This window comes from Hakea prostrata, chromosome 10, assembly GCF_041222555.1.
Source record: "Hakea prostrata isolate BN-2017 chromosome 10, UWA_Hpros_2, whole genome shotgun sequence".
Classification (NCBI taxonomy): Eukaryota; Viridiplantae; Streptophyta; class Magnoliopsida; order Proteales; family Proteaceae; genus Hakea; species Hakea prostrata.
In genome coordinates, this window is record NC_142609.1 from 15,699,294 (window position 1) to 15,720,005 (window position 20,712).

Consider the following 20,712-nt stretch of genomic DNA (forward strand, 5'->3'; position numbering starts at 1 on the left):
GATGTTATGGGATGTGTAGAGATCTCTTAGGATTTATGGGGAAGATCAAGTGTTGCTGCCCTAGGGACAAGTTAGGCCCTGTGTTGGCCCCTCTGGGATTGCTGCAAACGGCTAGTGGTCTTGGGCCCTCTTCTGGCCCCTCTTGGGCTGTCCCTGGCTGGTTACATCAGGGGAAGAGGGCTGGGGGTTGTTACTTGTAATCTTGCTGGAATTTTGGAAGAAGAATCCTAGTCAGATTGTTGTTGCTTATATTTGAAGATGAAACTTAATTCTCAACTCAACTGTGGCCCCCTAAACAGGAACCACAATCCTCAATCAAATAAGATTATTCAAATAATCAGACTTAAGAAACTTACAAAGGAAGAGTAGGCTACTACTAAAAGACTCCAAACTAATTGGGTTTCCTTTATAGATTAGGATCCTCTTATACTTAAATCTCAACTGACCAAACAAATAATAAAAGATGTAATGGGCTTTAATTGACACATGCTGAAATAAAATCCTAATTAACAAAAGACTATAATGACACATGCTGGAATTAAAAGAACTGAAGACTCACATGCTGAAATTAATACTTAACTGTAAAACACATGTTGAAATTTGTCTAAGAGGGGAATAAGGACAGAATTGCCCCCCATGGTTCGGCCAGCTTAGGGAGTTTCTCTTTCTTGTAAAGCTTTAGCTAATCTTTAAATAGGCCATTACATTGCAATAGAAGAAAGTGAAAACTCCTGGAGGAAAAAAAGAAAAAGAAAAAAAGATGAGTTGAAGCTTTAGCATTGGGCGTTTGCAGACCCCTTTTCTCTTTCCTCTTCTCCTCTTTTTCTTTTGAGTGTTCTTCTCCTTCTTCAAGTCTAATTCTTCTCAAATTTTCCCTTTTTTTGCTATCTTCTTTTTTTCTTGTTCTTCTCTATTCATCCCCCGTTAATTGGTATCAAAGCCTAAACATGGGTAACTTTCTTTGTCTATTTGATTCTTCACCATATTGAGCTTGCTCTCGATTTTTCTTCCCTATTAATTCTTCTTCTCTCTCTGATTTGTGTTCTTAATTTCTTTTTCTTTATGTAGTCTTCTGATTTTGTTTTCTACCTATTCACTACCTTTATGATTAATATCACTATTGTAAACCTTATCTCTCTTTATTCTGGACACCTTCATCCAAAAAAAATAAAAAAATAACATCCATACAATATCAGTTCTTATTTCACTAAGACTCAAGGACGAGTTTTTATAAGAAATTGATGGAAGACAACCAGCATGGAACCAATAGCAAGTGAACCAACAATGGACTGAGCCAACTCAAGCCAGCCCCTTCAGTTCAAATGGTGTTTTAGAAGGACAAAAAGAGGCCAATACATTGTTGACGTGAATAGAGTCATAACCCATTATTGGCCTATTGGGGACTGTTCCATTGAGGATTTGTTACATGAAGATTTTATTCTTCGGAGATTTAGAACCTTAATTTAGTTTCTATTTTAGTTATTTATTTGGCTGAAACATAAAGCCTAGTAGTTTCTAATTTTAATTAGTTTCTATTTCTAAAGGGCAAATTACATATAGACCCCATGTATTTGCAATCAATTACATCTATTACCCTTGGAAAAAAATCAATTACAAATTCCCCCTTACTACTTCTGTAGAGCTATCCATTTATAGCTTCAATTCTTAACAATAGGGGGCATTTGTGATTGATTTTTTTTTTCCAGGGATAGTAGATGTAATTGACTGCAAACACGGGGAGGTCTATATGTAATTTGTCTTTCTAAATTATTCTATTATGACTAGTTATTTGAATGTTAGTTTCTATTTTTGGTCTACTAAGTTTTTATTTCTTATAAAGCTTTAGCCAAGCTATAAATAGGCCCCTACGTTCCTTCCCCATCCCCCCCCCCCGGAAGAAAAAAAAGAAAGAAAAAAAAAGATAACTCTTGGAGAAAAAGATGAATTGAAGCTTTAGCATTGGGCATTTGTTCCTCTCCTTCTTTTGCATTTTAAGTCTAATTCTTCTCATATTTTCCCTTCTTTCCACTATCTTAATTGAGCGATTGTAGTAGGAGGAGTTGGAATCTCCAAAGTTCAGCCATTTTATCAGGGATTTTTGTTTGAGGAAACTTTCTTCATGGGATAAGAGACCAAAGAGGGAGGGGAACAACCTTTTCCCCTCCACTGCATGTAGTGAGATTGGAGATGTTTAGAATTAATTACTATGATGCTTTCATCTTTTTTTTTTTTGGGATGAATAAAAAATTAAATTACTGAAAACAAAAGGAGCACATACAAAGGAGGACAATGGGGGGGGGGGGGAAGCCTCAGTCAAGTAGAGGACAGGAAAGTAGCTGAAAGATTCCAAGAACTAACAATCAACTTATTTCTTGGAGAGTCTACAACAGTGGGGTGGGGAAGAGAATGCAATCTTGAAGAAACATCAAAATAGATGGCGTTCCAAATCATGTCTCGAGATCGGGATTTGGAAGACCATCTCCTCATGTTACGCTCCCACCAAAGATGGTGAATAGTGGCGGCAAAGACAAGCTTACTCACTAGGTCAAAGATAGTGGTACCAGCGAAATTTTTCAGGATCCATTTCCAATCTCTAGCAAAGCCTAATGAGCGACGCGATCTGGGCCAAATGGAGGAAAGGGCTATAGTCCAGATATGGCTAGAAATAGGGCAACAGAAAAAGAGATGGTCAATATCCTCTAAACTATTCCAACAGGAGGTGCAGTTAGGGTTGGCGGGGATGTGGCGGCTAATGAGAAAAGCTTGGGTAGGGAGGGCAAGGTTAAGGGCTCTCCAAAGGGTAAGGGCTCTCCAAAGGGTAAGGGCAAGGGCGTGGCGGGGGATATGACTCTTAAACCAAACAAGGGGGGACCAAGGTATAGGGGGAGAGGGGGTTCTCAGGAGATTCCAGGTCGAGGCAGTGGAAAAGGAGGTAGGGTGAGGGTGTCGCCAAGTGATACGGTCAACGGAGTGGGAGAGGAGGGGGGCAGGGAGTTCCAAACCTGCGTGAGACTTGGGTGGGGGCAGGGGGACCAATGACCAAAGGAAATAAAAGAGGATAGGGGGTAGATTTTGGGATTCGGGTATTGTAAATGGTTCTAGGGCCAAGGAGAGTGTACAAGATACCCATCGGATGCCAGGGGTCAAGCCAAAAGGAAGAGGAGACACCAAAAGAAACTTGGATAGAAATGGCAGGAAAAGCACGCTCCCGAAGAAGTAGGAGCTTTTGCCAAATCTAGGAGGGGTTAGAGGGAAGCGAGACAGTCCAGATTGAGTCATTCTTGAGGAGGTAGGAATAGACCCAGGAAACCCATATGGAGTCATGCTTGGAGGCAATCTTCCAAATGAGCTTAATGAGACAAGCCATATTCATATCTTGAATACGACGGATTCCAAGACCTCCTTCAAATTTGGGGCGGCAAATGGACTTCCAGCAGATCGGGTAAAGGAAGCGAGAGGATTCTTGGCCTTTCCAAAGGAACACACAGAAAATGGATTCCAGGGAATGGATAATGGTTTTAGGGAAGGAGAAGATGCCACACCAATAGAGGTAGGAGGATTGGAGTACAGAACGGATGAGCACTACCCTTCCAGCAAATGAAAGCAACTTACTCTTCCAAAGTTGAAGCTTTTTCTGAATATGATCAAGCATGGGGGCACAATGGTGGTGGGTAAGCCGTCCGGGGATAAGGGGCAGACCAAGATAGGTCACAGGGAAGGAGCCTGGGCTGAACCCAGAGAACTGAAGGAGAGAAGCTCTGGTAGAATCAAAGATGCCAGAGAGAAAGATAGTGGATTTCTCGAAGTTGACTCTGAGACCCGAGAGGGATTCGAAGAGGGAGAGGGTAGATAGAATAGAAGAGATGGAGGAGTGGTCAGCCTTAGAGAAAATCATGAGATCATCCGCAAAAGCAAGATGGGTGAGCTTGAGAGAGTGGCATTTTGGGATGGGAGAGATGAGCAGTTGGTCAATTTTGGATTGGATGAGGCGGGATAGCACTTCTAAGGCTAAGGTGAATAGATAAGGGGAGAGCGAGCATCCTTGACGAATGCCAACTCGCGAAGAGAAAAAACCAGCCGGGGAACCATTGATGATGACAGAGAAGTGAGGAGTGGAGATACAGGTTTCAATCCAATGGACAAAGGAGGGGGAAAGCCCATAGCTGAGAGGATTTCACTGATAAAATCCCATCGAATAGAGTCGAAAGCTTTATGGAGATCAACCTTCAAAAGGGCAGCAGGAGAGTGGTTAGCCCTATCAAAACCATGGATAATCTCAGCATAGAGGATAATATTGTCAAAGATGCTCCGGCCGGCAATGAAAGCCGATTGGTTGGGGCTCACCAAAGAGGGGATGACCAATTTAAGACGATTGGCTAGGACCTTAGAGATGAATTTGTAGATAAGATTACAAGAGAGATGGGGCGGAAGTCAGGAAGAGAAGAGGCACCAGGCTTTTTGGGGATAAGGCAAAGAAAAGTATTGTTGATGGAAGAGAGTTGAGAAGTGTTAAGGAAGAAGCTACGGATAGCAAGAATAAGATCAGGCTCAATGAAATCCCAAGTGGCAGGAAGAACCCTATACTGAAGCCATCGGGGCCAGGGGCCTTGTTGGCTTTATGGGAGCGAATGGCAGTGCGGATCTCGTCTGGAGAAGGGATAGAGCAAAGGGAAGGGAGGAGTGAGGGGTCGATGAATTTATTGAGGATGGAAGGAAGGAGTGACGGGCGAGGAGGGAGAGAGGGGGGGAAAGAAGATTCGAGAAGAAGGAGACAACTTCCTCCTTGATACTAGAGGAGTCTGAGATCCAAACACCACCGCTAGCGAGAAGGTAAGGGAGGGAGTTGAAATTGTGGCGAGCTCTAAGGGAGTGGTGGAAGAAAGCGGAGTTTGCATCACCAAGCTCAAGCCACTTGATTCAGGATTTTTGGCGGAGAAAGCTCTCTTCTTGGGCTACCAGAGAGGAGAGGAGTAAGGAGAGGGATTTCTCCTCCTCGGCCGAGGACAAGCAAAAGGGATCAATCTGAAGTTGGGATTGAACTCTGGCTAGATCATCACGACATGCGGAGACCCTAGAGGTGATATTACCAAAAGAGGCAGAGTTCCAGGAACATAGGGCAATTTTGGTGTTGCAAAGCTTTTGAGCGAAAGCCACAAGGGGGAGAGAGTGACAATGGACAAGCTGGGACCAATCAGTCATGACAGTGGGAAGAAAAGAAGGATTAGAATTCCACATATCGAAGAATTTGAACGGTTTAGGACCAAAAGAAGGATGGTCAAGGATCTTGAGATGGCAAGGGGAGTGATCGGAAAGAAGGGGAGGGCTGAAATGGGCATGAGCGGAGGGGAAGTGGGTGAGCCACGGGAGGTTGACAAGGAATCTATCAATCTTGGAGGCGATACGGGCAAAGCCAGATTTGCGGTTGTCCCAAGTGAAACGATGGCCAGACCAACGGAGATTAGACACGCCCGCATCATTAATCCAGGAATTGAAATTGTCAACCACCGCAGGGATAGGAGGGTTGCCGCCAATACAGTCATTTGAGAAACATACTATATTGAAGTCACCCCCAATACCCCAAGGTTGGCCTAGGAAGGAGGAGGAAATAGAGAGGAGATTTGCCCAGAGAGGAATCCTGTCTAAAGAGCGGTTAAAGCCATAGACAATTGAAAGATAAAAGGAGGGGGAGGAAGGAGAAGAAATATGAAAGTGTAGGAGTTGAGAAGAGAGAAAAGAAGGGAGGGCTGGAAAATAGAAGGGTCCCATAGAATCCAGATTCGACCATTAGGAGAATGCAAAGAGTTGGATATAAAAGACCAAGAAGGAGGAGCGATGGAATTGGCAATCTGACGGGAATTGTCACAATGAACATGGGTTTCTAACAAAGCAACCAAAGAAGCCTTTGATTCGCAAATGGATTGTTTTATTTCAGCTTGTTTGGCAATGGAATTTAGGCCCCTTACATTCCATATGATGATGTCAATCATTTAAACAGCTATATGGGGGGCAGTATCCAAGCTACAGGGGGATGGGGAACCATAAAGTCTATTAAGCATGCATAAGTGGTCATCTACACAAAGAGGAGGGGGGGACTCACACAGGGATGAACCAAGGGGGGAGGGGGATTCAAACATGTCAGGGTCGATAGTAGAGGCGGAGCCAGGGAAAGGGAGAAAGTGGATTCGATGATGGAAGTATCGGGTTTAGATGGGTTAGCAGTTGGGCTGGGTATATTGTAGTTTAGGCCATGGGGTGGGCTAGGTGTGGTTTTAGTTGGGCTTTGGGATTTAGAACTGGAAGATAAATGAGAGGTGGGGTTAAATGGGCTGGGTTTTAAAATGCATCTTGAGTTGGGATAGTTCAGAGGAGAAGATGGGTTGGTGGGTCCGGGCCGAGGGCCAAGGAAAAAAGGCCCATGAGCCAAAGGGGAAATTGCTGGTAAAGAAGAGTGAGGCAATAAGGAGTCAATTAAGGTAGGGTTTGAAAAAGAAGGTTTGGGAGATCGTGAAATGTCGTGGGAGAGAGGAAGGGGTTCAAGGGAAACAAAAGGTAAAATGGGGTGGTTTAAAGAAGAAGGTTGCAGATGGGCAGAGATCACGCCAGAAGTAGGACAAGCACGAGAAGGGAAATGTACCTGGGGAAGAAAAGCCGGACGTACCAGGGATCTGGAGGACCTAGTAGCAGGAAGCTTGAGGATGCCATCACGATCAGAGGCGCCAAGGACGACGGTAGGAGCAGGCACAACGGGCACAACCGACACAATATCTGACGTCAGGCAGACAGGCTCAGGAGGAGCAGGCAAAACAGAAGTAGAACCAATCCCAGCGACAGGAACCGAAAGAGCAGTAGAGGTACGGACGAGCTTCTTCCTTCTTCTGTAAATTTTACTGGCGGGAGGAACAACCGGCGGAGGAGAATCATCGGCGGCAGGAACAGAGAGGAGCTCCAGCCAATCGATCAAACTTGGGGGAATTTTAGAGGAAGGAGGAAGCATCAGCTTGACAATAGGAGGCGGCAACAACAGAGCATCTCGCGAAGGCGAACTGACAGCAACAGTGACAGGTGGAACCGACTGAAGGTGTGAAGACGAAGAATCATTTGCAGGATTCCCTAACGTCTTCTTAGGGAGCGGAGGCGAAGGGGCAGGAGGCGATGGAACAGCAAGACTGGCAATGCACTTTTGAACGTCATGACCGAACGAGAGGCATCTGGAACACCAAGCAGGAACCCAGTCATAAGCTATAATCTGGTTGAAGTGAACACCCGAGTCGTCGACAATAGAAATGCAGGGAGGCAGAGGCTTGGAAGCTGACACCTCAACACAAATGCGAGCATAGGACAGTGTTTCGAGTCTATAAGTTTTCAAATCAGAGTGAAGAGGGCGACCCAGAGCAGAGCCTATGCGACTTAGGCATTCCTTGTTCCAAGAATTCCGGGGAAGACCAGGAAGGTTGATCCACAGGGGAAGAGAGTTGAGGTCGACCCTGCGGAGGGGCATAGAGGGCTCCCAAGGCTTAATGAAGATAGGGGAATTCCCTACATACCAAGGGGAACCGTTGATGGCTTTCAAATGGCTAGCAAGGGAGGAGAACTTGAAAAGCAGAATACCATTATCAATGATGAATGTATGCATGGAACCCAGAGAATTCCATTGTTTGACAAGAGAGGCCTTGATGATGCCAAGGGTTGGGGGGGCAAGAAATTTTCCCAGGATAGCATTCTTCCAACGAAGGATTTCAGAACCTGTTGCAGAAGAGGGGTAATGAACCAGAGGAAATGGCAAGTCGGAGGGATAAGGAGGGAAAAAAGACAAGTTGCAGGAAGATGCTTGGGGGGAGAAAAGAGAGTTCCAGGCATTTGGCAAAGGAGAGGAGGAGGCCAACGGGGGAGTGGCGGTCACTGAGGAAGGGAAGGCGGGGTGGAGGTAGTCAACGGAGGGGATAGGGAAGGGGGATGTTCATCGGGGGAGGCCATAAGAGGGGAGGGAGAAATATGGGTAACGGTGACGGTGGAGACAGAAGGCTTAGAAGTGGATGGTGGAGCTGTGGAGGTCGTCGGAGGGGTAAGGGAAGGGTCGTCGGGGGACATCGGAGGTCATCAGTCCGTAAACGAAAAACTTACCATAGCTGCTAAGGAAAGAAAAGGTTACGAAATCCTTGTTGCACAGATCTCCTTGCTAGTAACTTCCACTGTAATTAGGAAACATGTGCCAGTATTGCTATACTTCCACTACGATGCTTTCATCTTATGTGTACTTGAGATCTAAAACTTGTTTCTACACTCAAATTCAGATATAATGGTATATAAGCTAATCCTATAATAGCATTCCATCCCTCTTTTGTTATGGTTTGGCTCAGATTACATTTTTCACTTGTTAGTGAACTAACATCGAGCTTAGTACTCAATTAGCAGTGTCAAACGGCTGCTTTTTCTAGTCTTTGAATCATCCAATAACCCAAATGATATGTTTTCTGTTTACCTTGTGGCATTTTGATGTTATATTGTTGGTTATTTACTTTTCTTAACAAAACTAAAATTAAAATACCTAGAAACAACAGCAAACAGAAGGTAGAGAGAAGAAGTGAAGATGGAGGAGGGAGTGGAGAGTTCTGTAAGGTGCGGCTCCCCCTTAACACTTTGCTTATTATTCAAAAGTTTCCAGATTAGAGAGTTCTTTATATATCCTCAAGTCTGGTTACAAGTACCTTCCAATAGTACTTTTCTAAAATAGACTTGCTTGACACTCAAGCATTAAGTAACAAGAAATAAAGGAAACAAATCTTCTTTAAGTATTGCTTGCTAGTCAAGCTACATAAAAATAAGGAGTGTAGATAGAAAGTTGTATCCTAATCTAATAAATAGGATCTAAGGGAATAAAATAAAATACATGCACATGAAATCTAATATAAGGATGGACCCCACATAATGTGGTTACCACTAAAGTTGTAAATCTTGTAATCTAAACATTCCCCTTCAAACTAGAGCATACAGATCAAAGGCTCTAGCTTGGAATAACAAGAAGATATATAAAAAACTTCATCAATCTTGAGCACAAGTAGCAATAGTTGACTCTAATAAGCACTGAGAGAACTCCATCCAGGAGATAATCAATAAATAATAACCCTCGAACAACAAGAATGATAAGTAGTAGTGAACATGAAACACATCCATAATTATAGTAGCAACAATAATATCATCGACACTATCTCAATTATCTCAAAAGTGTAGCATCTCCAGTGGCTACATTACAAGAAGTAGGTAGTAGAAGTGTAGCTCCAATGTCCACACAAGTAGATAAAAGTGCAGCTCCAGCGTCTGGACATAAGCTCTTCACAGGAAGGCAAGTAGTAGGTAGTGTACAGTTCTTCTGCTCAAACAAAGGCAGAAGTAGAGCCTCAAACAAAAGGTTCTATGAAATAGGATCTTGTGAGCCAAATCAATAGTATAGGTTATTTTGGACCAAGTAGGCAGGTAAAAGGTAGTATGGCTTACTATGAACTAATTAGGTAGTTGTTGCTGTAGCCAAATAGGTAGGTTACTACGGACTAAGTAATTACTTACTGTGGCTGTAGAATACTTACAATAAAGTCTTGACTAGATATATGTATCCAGTCTCCCCTTCATGTGACCATACATGGACAAGTAGTGACCAAACTCTCATAAGAACCCAGCAAAGCAAGCCTGATATATTTGGAAGAAAAAACTCTTAACATCAAGGCATAAATAATCTTAGGAGGAGGGGCTATAAATTAAATTCTGGTACCCAACCTTCGAACCAGCAATTACATAAATCGTATCAGCAACAATAGCAGAAAAGAATCAGAAATCTACTGGCAGATTTGATAACCTATTAGCCATGGGACTTCACTTGAACATTAGAAGCAAGCCAGCAGAAGAACGCATCAAGTTTGAACTACAACCAAAAATATCAAATCCATCATGAACTCTTCATCTTTCTTGCAATTAGGAACCAAATACTAGTAAACTAAGGTGGTAGGTAATATGGATTCAAATTGCAGCAGTGCAGAATCTTGTGGAAACCCAGGTTAATCTGCTTCTTAGAACCAAGGTATTATTCTTCAAATGAAAAACCTGAAATGACTCTCAAAGAAGCAAATGGATTTTACGATGATAAACGTAACAAAATTAAATTTAAAATAACTAGATTTAACAGAGAATAGAAGGAAGAGAGAAGAAGTGGAGATGGAGGAGGGAATGGAGAGTTGTACAAGGTGCAACTCTTTCCCTTAGCGGTGTATTTATTGTTGAAAAAGTTTTCAGATTAGAGATATCTTCAAGTATCTTCAAATCTGGTCACAAAATACCTTCAAATATTTCTATCCTAAAATGGACTTGTTTGACACCCAATCAACAAGAAGAAAAGGAAACAAATCTCCTTAAGTAGTGCTTGCTAGTTGATAAGACCATAATCACCAGGGTGTACAAGAGTAGGAATAAGAAGGGGAACATGGCATCAATTTCAGCTGTTAGAGAGAATCAATCTAAACTGGACAGATAGGGGACAGGATCAGCAAAAGAGACAAGTGGCCAGATTGGGTTGGAAAGCAGCCACTACCCTGGCTAGTAGCAGAAGGGCAGAGAAGATTGTCCACTTGGCAAAAAGTGATTGGAAGGAAAATGTAGTAGAGAGGAATGTTTTGGGTTATTTAGAGGGGGATGGAGAGAGAGAGAGGGATGTGTGAAATGATCTAGTCTTGGGAAAGCTCAGCTTGCTGGAGAGAGAGGAGCTCTCAGGTAAGATTTAGTGTTTTGGATGTTATTGCTGCTATATGAGTTTTGGTTGTTATTGATTGGATGGTTTAATGTGCTTGGTGTTTGGTTTCTAATCTTGTTCTGAGATTTACTGAAATATCCCTACTATTTTATCCATATTCTGTGTGTTGTTCTCTGCGGTATTGATGTTTCTGTGATTTTGGTGGTGGTGTGAGTGTGTAGTGAGACTTAAGGTGAGACCAGCAGGGGTCTTTAGAAAACTGTTCTGCAATGATGTTTACTGCAACCAGGATAACAATGTTGCATATCAATATTCTATCACTTGCAAACACTTGCATGCTTCCTTGATTAACTGTCTTTTGTTTTGTTTTATCTTGTGACTTCCGCAATTGCAGATCTATCTCTATGAGTAGGCTGGATGCAGAAACAGAGACAAATCCAATTGACCGTACTGTGGCGCATCTTCTCTTCTATCAGCCTCCAGAGCCATCCACAAAGCCTGTCCATGATGGTAAGATACCCAGACCACCTATAGCTAATATACTTTCATCTGAAGTCATAACCAAAGGTGTGATGAACCTACCAATGGAATGCCAATTTAAGTATTCAACTGAAAAGTGAATTGTTAGTTACACAGGGACTAAAGCAGCCATCACGTTCCTTGAGTCCCATCATGAGGACAAGTTTAGAGGCAGTCCTTACATAAACACTCCAGAGAATGCATCAAACAATGAACAAGAACATGGTGGAGTCATGGTGGTTGAAGCTTCACTGTGAAGAAAATGAATTGCAAACCATTATGGGTAATTTCTTCCTTTATCTCTTCCATTAATGAATATTTGTTTTTCCAGCATTTGATGGAATTTCATTGTCTTTTTTTCTTTGGTGTTTCAGTCTCAGCCAATTCTGTCTTCATTCAGAAAAGGCTTTTGGTGGCTCAATTATGGCTCTAGCAATGGTCATCATTTTCATATGTGCAGCAAATGGTGTAGACTTTTTATCTGTTTATATGTTTCCTATTATGTATCTATGTCCAAAAGAGACTGGTGTCAGTTCTTAACTATTGCATTGGGGGTGATCATGTTGGCTGAGTTCCACTCAACACGTCTAGAATGCAGACTCCAACTTACCAGACATGGTATGGTATATCTGTATGTTCTATTATATGAGTACCTTTACGGCTCTTCTGATAACTAATGATACTTATGTCTTATAGCACAGGAGCTATTTGTGAAATGCTATGATATCCATCATGTTATTTGCTAGGAAGATTGATAATCCAACCAGTAGATATTCTTTTTTCTTTTTTTAAATTTATTTATTTGTTGGGTATCCCAAAAAGTAGATATTCACGAACCAAGATTGTTGTTTCAACCCATTTTTACCTATTCCATGGTGGAGATTTGGGAATTTAGGCGATTGCTGAACCAGAATACTGACTGATTTTCAGATAAACGCAAAAGAAGAAATTACAGAAGTGGCTTGATCATGAGAATGAGTGAGGGGGAAGAGGTCTTATGTCAAGTCTGTCTTCTCAAAAATTTACACTCCCTTCACTGCTACTGTTGCAGCCAAAACACAATGCCTTGAACCTTCCAATTATTTCCTCATTGCACATCTAAAAACTAGGATCATAAGTTAGTAAGATTAGGGACATTATTAAGTCAAATAGAAGATAAATGTTTCAGCTTCATCTAATAGTACAGGGAAACTCTTTGAGCACACCATTTTGCATTCTATCTCATGGTGTGATTTGGAGTGAGCAAGTAACTCTGATTCTAATGACTAAATTAAGACACTATTATGCTCTATCCTTTATATGCATCTTTGAGTCCAATGGTTTCAGTTACAGCTTTTGTTACCTCTTCTTCATCTTCTTCAGTGGAGAAAAGTGATGGATCGGGGCGACAGCCATTACTCCATCATGTAAAGCCATTTTGATCCAACAATGAAGATTAAACTAATCTTCAAACCATTTATGGGGTGGGGCACTCCCCTGTTAGCATCTCTAATGAGTGGACACCATATGTTTTGACAGCAACACCTGCACCATACTCTATAATTTATGCATTTTCAGTTACAGAGCAATAACAAACAAGCGACATATATCTCGAGAGAGATTAGGTCTTCAAAATTAATCATTTTTAGTTCTCATACAATGACCACCAGATCCTCTAATTTCTGTAGTAATAGATCTAAATCCAATTGATGGCATGATATTCAGTTAATAGGATTTCATAACTTCAGTGTGGCATATAGGCATCTTAACCAATTCCAATTGAGTTTGTGTGATTCTGTGATCTACACAAGGCTTTTAAAAGACTCCTTGAGATCCTGAAGCCACCCAATTGTGCAACCAAATCACCGTAAAGAAGAATATTGCTGGGCTTTAGATCACGGTGGATGATCTACATATGACATTGGTGGTGAAGATAATCTGAATTTGTTGCCATACAAGGTTGAACTTTAAATCCTTTTGCATGATAAAGACGCCCAACTTTCCTTCTTATAGAGTCCTAGGAAGTATTTGCATTGCATAATCGCATAGAAACATGTTCAGTTTGCAATCTAGTTGTATTGAGAACTAGTACTGCATGCAAAATCTAATTCATAGTTCTGTTGTTCGTTTGTTGGGCCATCCCTGCACACAAAAGAATGATGTTATTGTTTTACACTAGTTCTACAAATGCATCACAGCTACATCTCGTGTAGAGAGATCTATCATGGTGGTATTCCTTGAACCTATTCAGTTCAGGGTGGTTAAGGTGTTGTTCTCTTATCCAGATATTGATATATTCCAAAACTATACATGGGTCTGGTTGCTTACTAGTAAAACTGACCTTGTTTCTGTTGGATTCTATTAAGAGTCTAATAAGAGTTTGTATAGGAGTTAAATTAGAGTTTGCATTCATGTAAACTTATATTCCTTGTAATAGTCTACTTTCCACTTTATTATAAATAAAGGGCTTGAAATCATGGATCAATAAGCCATTCTACTACAATCGTTTTTTTCAACATGGTATCAGAGCCTAAGTTCGATTGAAGAATTTTTTCCTTCTGCAAAACCCATCGCAGATTTTCTCTTTCTTCTGCTACCGTAAAACCCATCGCAGTTGCAGAATTTTCTGCAACCATCGCAGGAATTTTCTGCAACTGTAATACCATCGTAGAGTTCTTTCTTCTACAACAATTGCATAACTTTTTCTACAACCATTGCAAGATTTTTCTGCAACTATCGCAAACATTCAAATTCCTCTTTTTTTTTTGCAACTATCGCAGATATTCAAATTCAGAAATTTTCTACACCTATCGATTCTTCAGTTTTGGACTGAAATCTGCCACTGCAAGAACAAGAAAAAGGAGGGAAAGAAGAAGAGAAGAGGAACCCTACTTATACCATCACCGCTGCATCTCTTATCGAGCCAGAAGCCATTGAAATTCCCTGAATTTTTTTCACCCATCGTTTTTTTCTGGCATACCATCACCGCTGCATCTGCACCCATCGCAAACCCTTGCAACCCACAGTTCTGTTTTTTTCGGTTCTTCAGTTCCACTGCACCCATCGCAAACCCCTCGCAACCCATCTCCTTTTTTTTCCCCTTGCCCCCCTTCCTTTTTGTCTTTGTTCTTGCACTACCGCACTACAAGGTTCGATTAGGGAAGACCAGGAAGAAAAGCAAAGAAGAAGAGAAGAAAGAGAAGAAACACCATTGCTGCTGCTACTTGCTTCGTCTCTCTAGCTTTTGGGACTTCAAGAAGAAGAAGAAGAGAAAACGAATCAGACTGAACCAGGTAAACAATAAATCTTGGTCGAACCATATTTTGGTTCTCTCCAAGTTTAGACCATATTTGGTTCTCTCGAATTTAGACCAAACTAGACCATTGCATATTTGGCCAAACCATATTGTTATTTTGTTTCTTATAATCTGCTATTCTATTAAAAAAAAAAAAAAAAAGGGAGAAAATTTTTTGTCTTACATTGTTTGGCTATTGCATTTTGCGATGTTTTAGTTTTTTTTCAAAAGGTGAAGACCGAAGAACTGCACACACTTTTTTCAACATGACCACTATCGATGGTACTACTGCTCCCACTGGATCCGAATATTTTCCCACTCTTCATTCTCTTTCGGTAAGATTTGAAGGCACAAATTATTTGATTTGGTCTCGATCTGCTTACCTAACTATTGCTGGAAGAGGACTAGTTGGATACATTACGGGCACCACTATCAAACCCACTACTGCAGGTGTTTTACAGGATAAATGGATATCAAATGATTCTTTTATTATGTCATTCCTTTTGAATTCCATGAATCCAAATATTGCCCGGGGTTACCTATTACTTGATACTGCAGCCCAAATCTGGAAGGCTACTACTAAAACATATGGACAATTGGGGAATGATACACAGGTTTGTGAGCTACGAAAGAAGCTTCATGAGACTACCCAAAAGGAACTAACTGTGGCCCACTATTATGCTGAGTTGCGATCTCTTTGGCAAGAGTTGGATCATTATGGGGATTATCACCCCACTAATCCAGATGATGTGGCGACATATAAGAAGTACATTGATAAGATTCGAGTATATGACTTCTTGGCAGGTTTGAACGTGGAGTACGATAAAATCAGAGTGCAAGTCTTAAGTCATTCTCCCTTTCCTACACTAGAACATCTTATGCTCTTGTTCAGTGTGAGGAAAGTCATCGATTAATCATACTTCATACTCCTATTATGGAGAAATCAGCTTTATAGTCTGTTCACACTAAATCTGATCCGGCTAAGGAGATTGTTAAGTGTGAGCACTGTCACAAACCATATCATACCAAGGAAAATTGTTGGAAACTGCATGGGAAGCCTGCTGATTTTGAGCAAAAACGAGCACAAAGACAGGGAAAACAAAAGGCTAATCTTTTTGAGACAGTTTCCACCACATCCTCTGCAGATGTTGGTTTTTCGCAGGAAGAGTTCGTTACTCTGCAACGTATTATGCAGTCTTCTACTGCCGGTATAGCCTCGACCACTGCTTCCTCTAATACCCCTACCAACTCCTACCATGCTACTTCAGGATCTGGTCCCGGGGAAGGAGATTGGTCGTGGTAAATGGACTTTATTTGCTCGAGCCGATTGGAGGATCTACTTCTGCTTTGACTACATCTTCTAATCCTGTCCATTCGGTAATATCAGACCTTCATCAGTGGCACCGTAGGCTCGGTCAACCCCCTATCAAATTTTTTCATTTTCTCTAAAAAAAATTTCCTGATACTTTTATCTTACCATTACAATATCTTCCTTTCCAAGTTTCCCCATTGGAATTTCCTTTGTTATTATCTTCCAACGTGTAACGCTACACGTGAGGGGGAGATTGAAGATGTCTACAATTCAAAGCCTTTCATGTAGACTTCCTTATGTAGAATTTGATATTTGTTACCTTTGAAAGTTTGTCCCTTACCTTCGCAATCTTCCACTTTGGAGATCTAACATTGCTATAGAGCTATCTTTTTGACTGTGCAGAACTTGATCTCTGTTAACCCTGGAGATTTGCCCCTTAACTTGACATCTTCCCTTCGGAGATCTAACCTTGCAAAAGACATGTCGTTTGACCTTTGCAGAACTTGATCTCTATTACCTTTGGAGATTGTCACTTATCTTGACAAATTTTCCCCTACCTTTGGAGATTTTCCCTTGGCAAACTTTCCCTTTAAAGATCTAACATTGATACAAATCAAAACTTTCACTTTGGCTGTTTTACCCTAGCTATTGTTACCCCAAAAATATATTTTCCCTCAGATTTGTGCAGAAATTTAGTCTTCTCAACATTTGAAGATTCTACTTTTTTACTTGGGCATTCTTCCTTGGAGACATAAAGTTGCAGTAAAGATGAGGACAAATCAAATGGAAGTCTATAAGGCAGACGTAATCTATAAGTTTGAAGATCAAATTGCAGATGTTTACCTGGACAGATGTTTTATACTTTTTTGGTCAAGTTGGACATGTGTGATATCCATGCCTCAACTTAAGGGGGAGTGTTGGATTCTATTAGGAGTCTAAATAAGAGTTTGTATAGGAGTTAAATTAGAGTTTGCATTCATATAAACTTCTATTCCTTGTAATAGTCTACTTTCCACTTTATTATAAATAAAGGGCTTGAGATCATGGATCAATAAGCCATTCTACTACTTCTTAATAACCAAATACCATAGCAAGTTATTATAACAAGAGAGAAAAGCCATCATAGCATAGGTTTATCCAAATGTGAGTGATTATATAAGGAAAGATAGAGATCCAGTAAGTTATTAAAATGAAGATTCTCCACTCTCAATCCGATTGGACCTGACGCTCAAATTCGTTTACTCCCGTCACAACTAACAAATAGGTGTCCTACTGATTCCGCATTGTCTCCACAAAATATGAATTATTATCATGGCAGCAGCAATAGCACAACAATTTAGGAGGAGAAGAGGATAAAATGGGAACCACCAAGGGAGGGATGGGTCAAGTTTAATGTAATGGCTCCTGTTTAACCAAGATTGGAGGGGGTGGGGTGAGAAACAAGCCAGATTTGGAGGTGTGCTAAGCAACAGCCAAGGAAAAAAAATGCTTTTTTGCTTCTGTGAGGGATGTGGTGATCAACTTGCAATGGTAGTAGAGGCCAAAGCTATTACAAAGGCACTAACCTGGGCATGGATTTGGGATCTCAAACTTCATATGTGAAGGGAATAATTGGGATATTATTGACTTGCTTAAAATTCATCTTTGAATTCAGAAGTTCAATCTTGAGCATAACATTCCCTTGCTCTGTGGTTTTAGCTTAACAAATTTGATATAGAATTTTCTGGTGTCTCAGTCTAACTTCTGAGCAAATGCAGTTTTGAGGTTCTCTGCTGATTAGGGCTTGGGATGCCTATGGTGAAATGGACCAGTGGAGACCACAATCGGGTCCTAGCATCCTTTGTTTTTCTCAACATCTCTCAAAGTCATAGGAACCCTTTGTAACTTATATGTAGAAGATTGAATGGTTCCTTGTTCTTCTACATGCCTTGTCACTGAGATCCACCACTCTGGTAGAATAGACTCATTTTTTCTTTCTCCTTTAATCTAATGATCAGAATGGCTTTCCATCATTTAAGAATAGTGAAATCTGATCAGATTGGATGCAAAAGAGAGAGGTACGTTCCTTCTTCTCTGGTTGTTAATAGAGTGAGAATGCTTGCTTTGGGGAGATACTTTTGCATAATTTGCAAGGCAAGGATAAAGCTGCATACGATGAGGGATTCACTTCTTCATGGGTCTAGTACTGAAGGTGACCACTCAAAAATTGGTGCCTATCAAGTTGTTATGACTTGTGTTTCCTTTCTTGTCTCCTTAACTACTCAATTCAAGATTCTGATTCTGTTTACCAAGATTATTTCTCTCTCGTCTATACTTTTGATTTTTGGGCTCTCTCTTTCTTCAGTTTAGGTTTGTGTTCTTCACACATTGAAGGAATCGACTTGAATATTTTCTGCCTGAGCATTTTTTGTTTTATTTTCAGTATCTATTTAGAATTTTGACCTTTACTCTTGAAGGGTAAGATTCCTTCTAATTCGATGTTTGATTTCAAATAGAACAATTTTGGAGGAACAAGCGAACAGATCAGGAGCGAGTCTGCTCATTCAAGAATTGTCCTGTAACTAAAAGAAACGAGGTTAAAAAAAGGGGCTTTGATGCTTCACCCATTTTAAGACTCTCTGCAAGTTTTCCAAATTAAAGAACAGGAGATGAAAAACCCAAAATAAACCATTTCTTCGATGCCTTCAAAAGCTCTTTCTTATTAAAGAAATTCCAATAAAGTGCCGCAAGAGTAGGGTAGAAGATGTTCTCAAGTCTCAATTCTAAAATTCCTGTGGAAGTGAGATAGAAATTAAATCCAAACTAAATTAGAACTTGTACCACAGAGAAGAAAGCGAGAATTAGCAATGGAAGTTCCTTTGGAGATGAAAAACATAACATGTTAAATTTGTATGTTTACTGTCGTGATGGCTGACAATCTCATGTAGTTTGATGAGGTCGTAGGGATTGAAATTTCTCTTGTTTCAACTTTCAACAGATGAACTTTGAGGCTGCAGGGCAAGAGTCCGTACTGGTTATCCACATTTAATAGGTTGGCCTTGATTATGTTAAGTAATTCGTATCTTCAATATGAAATAAATATAATGCCATTTGAAAAGTGATATGACCAAATTACTCCCTCCAGTTGTCACTCACACTCTCCCTTCGGTTGGTGACCCATCTCCTTCATTCACCTTAACTGTTAGAAATCATTCACCACCATCGGAAACCACCACACCCTCTCCTTACTGGAAACCACCGCCTCACCTTCCCCGCCGGAAATCACTCTCTCCGGTCATCTTCCACCATTGAAAGAAAGAGTTGTCCGAAGAGCTGAATTTTTCCTAAGACGGTACTTTCCCCGCAAATTTAGTTGAGGACGAGCATTTTGAGGAATTCAACGAGATCCATTTATCATCTAAATTAGAGAGTAACACATCCTTGATAAAGTTAACCATATCCAAATCATCTGAGGTCTTGCTAGAAAGGGATCAAAGAATTCTTGTTAGAAACAATAAAGAAATATTGGAGCTATCAAAAAGTAACATTGGACATGGAATGGATTTGCGAGATGGATAATGTATAGATACTAGTCGATACGTATCCATATTGAGTACAACCAATACAATACATATCAATATGTTTCGTTCTTACTTTTTTAAGGCTATGTATTGGATTAGACAAAAATATGTTTCCCAGTACAATACACCCATTACTCGATACCAGATGTTATGCCTCTTAAAATCACTTGATATATTCGATACTCAATACCAACAGTTGGCTACTTAGGTTTTTCCCTCTATGATTCACTCATTTGATGTTAGCTAGATTTGACTTATTAACTTTGTTGTTATGGACACGGAACTTAATTTCGACGGAATTTCGGGAAATATCGCCGAAATTTGCTGGTTTCGCCCCCTGGCGAAACCGATACCAGGGGCAAACGAGATTTTCCATTTTTGCCGGAAAATCACCGATTTTCTGGCGAACTCACGAAATTCAGGCGAAAATTGCCGAAATCCATGCTATGCCTAAAATACTTCAAGTTTTCAACAAAGATGACCGGCGTCGGCCAAGATGCTTGGATTTCAAGTCTGCAACTCCGGAAAATGTCGGCGAAATCTCCTCCGTCGTCCCCATCGGAGCTCTCTATTTGCTGGTTCTCAAACTTCGGCTACATCTACGATGGCTGATACGAATATCCAAGTGTGCCCTGTCCCTGATGAATAGTTTCAGATTCCAACCGGTAGAAAAAAGAAAGAAAAAGACAGCGATGAAATCATGATACGCTGACCACTGATTATTATTGATTCTATAGAAGCCCTTCAGAACCGATTGATAAGAAAAGTAGAAAACCCAAGTAGCTAGGTATTCTTTGGAGAAACCTTCAAATGCTCTACCTCACCAACTATTCTTTCATCCCTAATGGTCTTAGAATCCATTAACAGAGAGAACGGCGTCAAAGCTATCAATTTTCTCTTACTCTCTTATGGAAGTCGTATGGGTTCGTCAAATGAAGAAGAAAATGGTGACGAAATATGGGTTACTCTCACTCTCTTAGGTGGTGCTTGATTGCTGAGAAAACTAGGGATGCCTGAGCCTTGAGGCCGAGATATGGGTTACCTCCGAAATTTTATCGCCGATTCTCCGGCGAGATTTCGCCATATCGCCGGGTTCCCTGGGTAGCGAACCCGGCAAGATGAACGATAATTCGTTCCTTGGTTATGGAGATATACGCAACACTGAAGAGCACTTGACCTGATAATTTTGTTTTGGTCTTAGCTAGACTTGACTTTTTGACTTTTTATTTTTATTTTTTTGAGGACGTGGGAAATGTAGAAGAGAACCTAATTTGTTAATTGGGTTATTCTTAATATTAATTATTAGAGTAGA

General features: G+C 40.8%; 1 protein-coding gene across 5 annotated transcripts in view; it reads left to right on the forward strand.

Annotated features, from left to right (window-relative positions):
* LOC149002157 (protein LNK2-like) overlaps nt 1-12,003 on the forward strand; it is a 39,157-nt gene extending 27,154 nt beyond the window's left edge. For 4 of the 5 annotated variants that reach the window (XM_089136399.1, XM_089136400.1, XM_089136397.1 and 1 more), the window contains 3 exons: nt 11,130-11,245; nt 11,372-11,537; nt 11,629-12,003. In XM_089136399.1, coding sequence (XP_088992525.1) covers nt 11,130-11,245; nt 11,372-11,511 — 256 coding nt within the window. In that variant the 3' untranslated portion in view covers nt 11,512-11,537; nt 11,629-12,003. Of the gene's footprint in view, nt 1-11,129; nt 11,246-11,363; nt 11,538-11,628 lie in introns of those variants that run through there. The other variant, XM_089136401.1, reaches the window with a different exon arrangement.
* Nucleotides 12,004-20,712: the final 8,709 nt, after the last annotated feature.